Source organism: Stylophora pistillata, chromosome 5 (genome assembly GCF_964205215.1).
Source record: "Stylophora pistillata chromosome 5, jaStyPist1.2, whole genome shotgun sequence".
NCBI lineage: Eukaryota > Metazoa > Cnidaria > Anthozoa > Scleractinia > Pocilloporidae > Stylophora > Stylophora pistillata.
The window spans coordinates 17,042,160-17,049,982 of record NC_142523.1 but is presented as its reverse complement, the minus strand read 5'-3'; the positions used below and the strand labels follow the sequence as shown (position 1 = coordinate 17,049,982).

The window sequence follows — 7,823 nt, the reverse complement described above, 5'->3', positions numbered from 1 at the left end:
TTGTTAAAAGGCATTTACATTGCTTAAATTGCCAGTGAATGCACAACTTCAGTTCTGTTTAGTTATCTTGGGGTTAAAAAGAAACTGACTGCAGTTTTTCATACCCTAATTTATATTGGACTCATGTGAACAATTAACAAATGTTCATGTTGATTTTTTAAAAAAGCATTTACATTCCTTAGAGTACATTACAGGTTGAAAGCAGCCAAAGTCTAATTGTGAGCCAAAGATAATTACTTAAATCCACACAATTAAAGCGTTACATTAGCCTCACTTTATATTGTAGTTAAAACAAAACAACCTCTTTGTATCAACAAATATGCACAGATGACTTGAATAAACTGTTACTGCTATTTCTTTACAACTACATAGTGTTACAGCCTTCCAAGCTTCAACCTCGGTTCATTATCTTTGTTCACTGAAGTGTGATGCTGGAAAGGTCTTTAGCACTTCATCACTCTTTAATATAAAGTCTTCAAATGCCAACAAGAGATTGCCCCAAATTTTGCTAAACACAAATAATATAATATTTATCAAATTTTCAACCCAAGCAACAACCTTACACCACAACACTTTACCTTCACTGTCAGAAAAACTTTTCCCTCTACCATTCTTTTTTATTTATTTTTTTATTAACGAAAATCCACATTAATTTTCCCACCTTTGTCCTTGTGCTCACATCCAACCCTTTCCATTTGATTATTTGACAAACACCTGACCTGTGTTGACTTCAGCTACATGCACCAATTCCCATACTAAAATCTTTACTTACTACAGCTGAAACCACGTGTACTCCCGGAAGTGCTATTTTTTTTTATCTAGTATTGTTATTTAGGCCATTCCATACAACTGGACCTCTAAAAATTAGAGACTGTCTGCCAAATTCAGTATTCATTCATCTCATCCTGACCAGGAGGCCATTCCTGCTAGATTCATAGGTCTCGAAAAAGGATGACAGTCTATGTTCTGGTCCATTAGCAACCTTGAACATTTCAAATGCTAACCTTTTCTTAGATATATATAGGCTAGGTTATTCCATTTAAAGTGTTGAAAGCAGCACCTACAGGAAAGGCGGCATTTAATATAAATAGAAATACATCGCATTTTGCATTCAAAATACCAGTAAGCAGAGGTTTTAGTTACTGCACATTGGACAGAGATTGACTAAATACAATTAGAACACAATTAAGAAATCTGCAAGTTATATTTATTGATGAAATTTTAACAGTTGGAAGTGGTATGTTTAATTTCCTCAATTTGAGACTCCAACAAATAACAGATACGAATAGACCATTTGGTGGCTTAAGTATAATTGCTGTAGGAGACTTGTATCAACTGCAACCAGTTTTTGACAAGTGGATTTTCTGAAAGAAGTAATGATGTTTACAGTGCATTTGCTACCAACATATGGAAAGAATGTTTTTCAATGTTTGAGCTAACAGAAATAATGCACCAAAAAGATAAAGATTTTGCAGAACTGTTAAATTGTTTAAGAGAAGGAAAGCAGACCCAAAATGATATCACAGTGCTTAAATTAAGATTGCTAAAATCAGAACCAGGTGAACCAAATTATCCAGCCTCCCTGACACATATTTTCAAGCAATACATTAGTAAACGCCCACAATGAAGCTGTGTTAAACTTGTCCCAAAGGTGTAAAAGCACAGATAGATGCTATAGACATTGCTATTGGTGATATATCCAATGAATTAAAAGATGAAATAAAGAAAACTAACCCCGATGATCCTTCAAAAACGATGGGCTTATACAAACAACTTATTACTGTAGGATCAAAGTATGACTTGACTATAAATGTTGACATAAGTGGACTAACCAATGGAGCAGAATGCATAGTACAAGATATTGACTAGAGAGTCGCAGGATCTCAGAGACTAAGCATTATTAGGGTAACATTCTCAGGTGCAAGTATAGGGAATAACCAACGCAAAGAATATTCCTTTCAAAGAGATAACATGCAAAACATGACACCAATTTTTGAATTAACGAGACAATTCAAAACATCCAACAGAAATCAACTTCAGGTTCTAAGAGGACAATTTCCTTTAAGGCCAGCTGCAGCAAAGACCATTCATTGTTGTCAGGGTGATACACTAGACGAACCACGCTGGACCGTTGTCAATGCATTTCTTTCCGTTGCTATGCTTGGTGTCATGTGACCCATTAACAAGCGTCGATGGATCGCAAGAAAAGCCACTATTATACGGGGGATATAAATTCCAGTTTACTAGTTAAGAAAGACTTGAACGTTTAAATGCTACACAAATTATCCATTATTAGGTAAAATCCAGTTTTGTAATTAAATATCGCTTAGATCATATGAAAATAACATAATTTCGTGACCCCCTTTTCAACATATTTCGATTTACACTGATCTCAGAATTGACCAAATCTTCGTTATTGAGGGAGGGAACGGTTGGGCTAACAACTATCTTTGATTTTCATTTAGGCTACCCCTGTGAGGTTTCAATTTAAAAGCGCGGTAAAACAAAATCTTCAAATTTTACGATATTAAAGGGTTTAAGTTCCCATAACATCTTAGCTAACCATTCCATTGTCTTTTTCCAAAGCCAAAACCCAAAAGAAATCTTTTGTAACGGCTGCCACGCTTTTGCCTGTTGTTAAGAAGACGTTAACAAACTTGTGCACGCGCGACTTGCGTGCGCGTGCTTTGAGGTTACGAAGTAATCTCGTAAGCAAATCACGCGGACCCTTTTTAATGTTGACGTGTGCGATTTTTAGAGAAGATTAGTTGAAGTTTTTTTAAGTTTATCGTTTGGTTGTTGTCGTTTGCCATAAGACTACAGTTTTCTGTGTTGGAGTAAGTGTCTGTTTGGATTTCCCGTTTCGCTTCCGAATACCTAACTTATATTGAAGTTCGTTTTGGTTCAATTCTTACAAGCGGGACTGTTATTTTACGATAAGTACTTGGATACCACGACTACATTAAATAAAACGATTCAAGGCTTGTGCGTAAAATATATCCTCGCTTCATAGTGTGTCTTCATTTGCGAAACTCATAGTTGTCGTCGAAATTTTGCTTCGCTTGTGTCGGCCGCTACATCTTTTTTTTAGTCAACTGACCGAATGAAACTTTCTAAAAGCGCAAAATAAAATGTTGAGAAATGCCCGAATGACCACAACATTACTTGGCGTAGAATGCAAGATGGCGGCTACAAGAAGTGCAACAGAAGTTTGGAAAAGTAGGAAATGTTCGAAGGCAGCTGGTCATAAAGGCAGATGCAACTCAGAAAAGCCTGTTATTCCGTTTTAGGAATTATCTCCAGTGTTTCAACTGAACACACGTAAACTGAAACTGTTCAAAGAGGAAAAACAATTTGAAGAAACGCACGAGGCGAAGAGACTGTTACTCAATGACCAAGAACAAGCACTCGAGACGAGCAAACAATTAATGAACACCGCGTTAGATGAGAAAGGTAAAAATTTTTAACAAATAGATACATTCAGTACCATATCATTTCACATAATGAAGAGACAGTGCAATATATTATTTTTAACTCACACAAAAGCTTACTAATGCATTGTTTATAAAAGTCTATTATAAATTTATAAGCTTAGTACATGTAGGAATGAGAGAACATAAGAAAAAAAAATTGCATGGGTGGATTTTGGATCATCAAAATAGCATGGGAAAATCAAGTGGAGCTTCTATATTTATACTTTCCTTTAAACTAAAAACATCTGTGTACTTTTTCACAGAGAACGAGTTGTGTAGTCTACATGCTGGTTTTGAAAAAATGAAAGCACTGGCTGAATCAACAAAGAAGGAGTTGTCTGCTGTTACCCAGCAGAATGAACTGCTGAAATCCATGATTTCATCCCTTGGTTTGGATTTTAAGCAATTTTTTAAGTCAAAACGGGAGCAAACTAGTACATCAGCAGCTACTAAACCAACTACAAGGCATCGCAGACGGAAAGAGACAGAAAAAGCCTTAAAGTGTATCCATGGTGGTAGTTCAGGTTCATTTTATGGAGCATGGGACTATATTGTTGCTAATGCTCCTAAAAAACTGGTTGGTGAATTTATTAATGGCTATAAAAGAGGAAGGTATATCCAAGAAGTGTTTGAAAAGGCAATGAAAGAGCACCAAGCATCTCCTGAAGCTTTAAAGCAAGCCATAGCAACTAAATATCAGAACTTTCTTTCCTGAAGGAAATTTAACTTAGTGTACCAAACCCAGACTTCATATTTTAATGTAGAGTCAGAAGTATGGGTTCCAAGAAATGTCAAGTGTGTGGGGGTAGATTTGAGAGTTCCACAATCCATTTCTAATGCTGCTGTAGACAAGTTTGTTAAGCAGTTAAACATTGGTGCAGTTAATCAAATCCCAAATGCTCCTGGAGTGCCAAGAACAGTCACTGGACTTGTGTTCATGATTATTGATTTACACCTGCGAGTACCACATCTGATGAAGAAGCTTGTTTGGTTCAATGAAATGGAAAACCATTTCATCTTCCAGTTCTCAGATGATGGTGCCCCTGAAAGCAGCCAATTGACAATGTCAATAGGGAGTTTGACAATGTGGAACCTGGATGACAGAGTGCGAAGTTCTGACTTCCAATACCTCTTGCACTGTGTAAGCCTAGGAGAGAAACATGAGGCATTAGAAAATCTTTGGAAGCAGCACACAGATGAGATGGCTTTGCTGGAGGGAAACATTAGCACTGTGTGTGGTAAACAGTGCACAGTAGAGTTCCAGCCAAGTGCCGATATGTGCTGGCAGAGTTGGGCCAATAATGAGCTCAACCAAGCTTCAACTTACCCATCTCCATATGCAAATGTACACAAGGGATCATTGTGTACAATGGGAGGCTCGATTGGATTCTTGCCATCTGATACTTGGAAACCTTACAGCATTGCTGATCGATCAGAGCATGCAAAGAAAGTTGCCAAATTTATGTCACCTGTTGAAAGCACTCTTCCACAAAAGAGTAAACATGAACGGATGCTGGCATACATGGCAGAAAATGGTTTCAGGCAACTTGGCCCTCCTCGCATCGGAGAGTTTGCTGACAGGCAAAGACCAGAACCACTCCACTGTGAGATCAATGCTTGGCAGCAAATCTTATCAGTTATTTACTTGGAATTTGTCAAAAGAGGTATGTTTGATGTCTTTATTAGAGTGCTAGGCAATCCCACAACAAGGCCTGCAGATGTAAAGGGTACAGATAACACAATCAATGAACAGCCATCATTGGGTTGTGGATTATCCTAACTGGTCCGTTTTATCAAGGAGCACTATGAAGATGAGAAAAAGAGGCACAACAAAATTCCAACAAGGCTTATTGGAGCTCAAGCCATTGCACTTTCAAGATATGCATACCGCTTAATTGATAGTTTGTACTCCACAGATGAGTCACTGTCACTGCGTGCTGTACGTTTGGCACTTGGTAGAATAGTGCTATTTCTCCGGCATGCATGTTCTATTTTTAACAAGGTCTCAACAACACCAGCAGATTTACAAGAGCTTAAGGAACATTGTAAGCTCTATTTCAATTTGATGTGCCTGTTTTTTCCAAGTCATGTTAATGCCACTGTTTGGACAGTTGCCTATGCAATTCCATACCATGCCTTCAAGCTCTTTAAGACTTTCAAGGTTGGGTATGGAATAATTTCCCAGCAAGCAGAGGAAGCAAAGCATTCTTGTGTTAAGAATGACCTTGCATTAAGCAACAGATCCAAGAGTCAGGACTCCTCCGGTAAATGGTGGCAAGTAATGAGAGCCAACTATGTATGAAGCTTTTACCTCCCTGAACATCAACCGATGCCAAACACCTACAAGTCACACTTTCAATCTCGTGTGCCTCCTCATTGTCAATCAGTTAGAGTTTGTAACTGTGGGAGGGATAAAGATGACGAATCAGACTATTGTGAAACTTGCCTTGAATGTGATGAAATTTTTAAGTCTGCACAAAGCCAAAAGCTCTCCGAAAACTTAATTAACATTCTTAAACCCCAGTCTTGCACACTCTGTGGTGAGCGTTTTGCCGATTAAAGCATGTTGGAAGTACATGTTTCAGCGCACGGGCAAATGACAATTACCAACAAGAACCCTAAAAACATGACTGTCGCAGAACTTAAAAGTGAACTGAGGAAACTGAATGTCAGTACAGTTGGTACAAAAGACATTTTTTGATCAAGAGACTGGAAATGAAAGTTGTTGGAGGTTGCTGACTATAAGATTCATATACTGGTATATGAATATTATATCAATGGATAGAGCGCTGGACTGTTGTGCGGGAGGTCGAGGGTTCGAGCCCCGGCCGGAACAACACTCAGGGTCTTAAAATAATTGGGAAGAATTTGCTACCTTTCTATAACATCAAGAAATGGTTAGATATTCTAGTCTTCTCGGATAGGGACGAATAAATGGAGGTCCCGTCTCCTGCAGGGTTGGGGTAGGAGACAATTTCCCACACACAAGATTACTGGGTGATGGATGTCCTCCCCTGGGGTGGGATGAGTGAGTTTATTGGGCCCGCAGTAATCGGCGCAAACTGTTGCGGTGTCCCAGCCGGTTGGCGAAGCTAAATAAATAAATATAAACATTTTTCATAAGAGAATATCAATTCATTTGTTTTAGGAATGTTTCCCTGTAATTAAAGCTGTGTGTTCCAGAGCATCTTCTTTACTAATTTTCATGATCTTCTAGATTCTTTTATTTTGTAAATAATTTTTTGTGAGCAGGAAATATGTAACGTACATGCATGTAAACTTACCTATTACATGACTGAGAAAATTAGTTCATTGTGATTGACTGAGAAAAGCAATTTATTGTCAATTTTTAATTTACATTGCAGAGCAAACTATTGCGCGCACTTTTGTAACTTCCTCAGTCTTATAATAAATAAGTAATCTTGTGAAAACTTGAGAAATTAAGGATTTAGACTACTTGTGATATCTGAAAATTATTATGAAAGGCTCATGCTATTATGAGGTCAGATACTGTCTTCTGTGATAAATATCATTTGCTGGATTATCTATGCTATTTTTGTAGAAGTTTTGTTGTGAATGGGAACATTGAATGAAATGGACCAGCTTCAATTTCATGCTAGGCCACTGCTTAAGTCGTGTTTACAGTTTGAGGTATAGTTCTTGGTAGTCTATAAAATAAAGCAATCTAGCTTACAGTTCAGCCATTCATTAGTGCTTGAAGGCTTGAATCCAATACAAAGTGTTCAGCTGTGTATCTTTGGATATAAAATGTCACTGTGACACGTTGTGTCTTCATAGCATAGTTCAGGCAAAATGGGGTTGACTCTGTCACAACAACTGTAGACCTTCCACTGTACACAGACTCAGTCTTGCCACCAGCTTTGGATGGAACCTTTTTGAAGTGCCTTTGTGCAAAGAAAGTTTCACCCGAGAAACGACATGGTGAGAACAACTTCCTAACAGAATTCATTTTAGTTAACATCAGCACATGTTTTGAACCATCGGCCTTTGTGTCCACATCTCCCGAACATCCTTGAACCAGAACAAGGATGTGTCTAAACACTGACCAAGGGACAAACAAATTAACTGGATTCACTAGTCCAGTTGCTTTAGACCTCGATGGCTTGCATTTTACCGCCTTCCCTATTTCCTCTAGGTATGAATCGATCATAGGGCCGACCAACTCAAGCTTGTTTCCCACGACTTCCTCTAATTGCGAATCCATATTTAACATACCATAATTTGGTTTTCTCTTTGTTTTGCGGACAGCTTTTATCCACTGTCTTTCCACGGAAAACTTCATTTCCACTTGTGAGACATTCCAGAATGATTTGCCACGTTCTGAACCGT

General features: G+C 38.1%; 1 protein-coding gene and 3 pseudogenes across 2 annotated transcripts in view; 3 read left to right on the top strand and 1 right to left on the bottom strand.

Moving 5' to 3' along the window:
• LOC148730574 (uncharacterized) overlaps window positions 1-264 on the top strand; it is a 4,922-nt pseudogene extending 4,658 nt beyond the window's left edge. Inside the window, exon 2 of the transcript XR_016002068.1 lies at window positions 1-264. This exon is cut by the window's left edge and continues 1,504 nt beyond it. The product of XR_016002068.1 is annotated as an uncharacterized LOC148730574 (transcript).
• The window catches only part of LOC148730573 (ATP-dependent DNA helicase PIF1-like), a 2,378-nt pseudogene extending 203 nt beyond the window's left edge, over window positions 1-2,175 (top strand).
• A 600-nt stretch (window positions 2,176-2,775) lies between these two features.
• Window positions 2,776-6,649, top strand: LOC148730572 (uncharacterized; annotated as a pseudogene).
• Window positions 6,650-6,791: 142 nt separating this feature from the next.
• On the bottom strand, window positions 6,792-7,820 carry LOC148730571 (uncharacterized). Its single transcript, XM_088762090.1, has one exon. The coding sequence runs from the start codon at window positions 7,774-7,776 to the stop codon at window positions 7,171-7,173; it is 606 nt and encodes a 201-aa protein (XP_088618216.1). The 5' UTR covers window positions 7,777-7,820; the 3' UTR covers window positions 6,792-7,170.
• Between the last annotated feature and the right edge of the window lie 3 nt (window positions 7,821-7,823).

Bases quoted from the DNA above. Each gene is read 5' to 3' on its own strand.
- LOC148730571 (XM_088762090.1), bottom strand. From the start codon at position 7,776: ATGAAGTTTTCCGTGGAAAGACAGTGGATAAAAGCTGTCCGCAAAACA.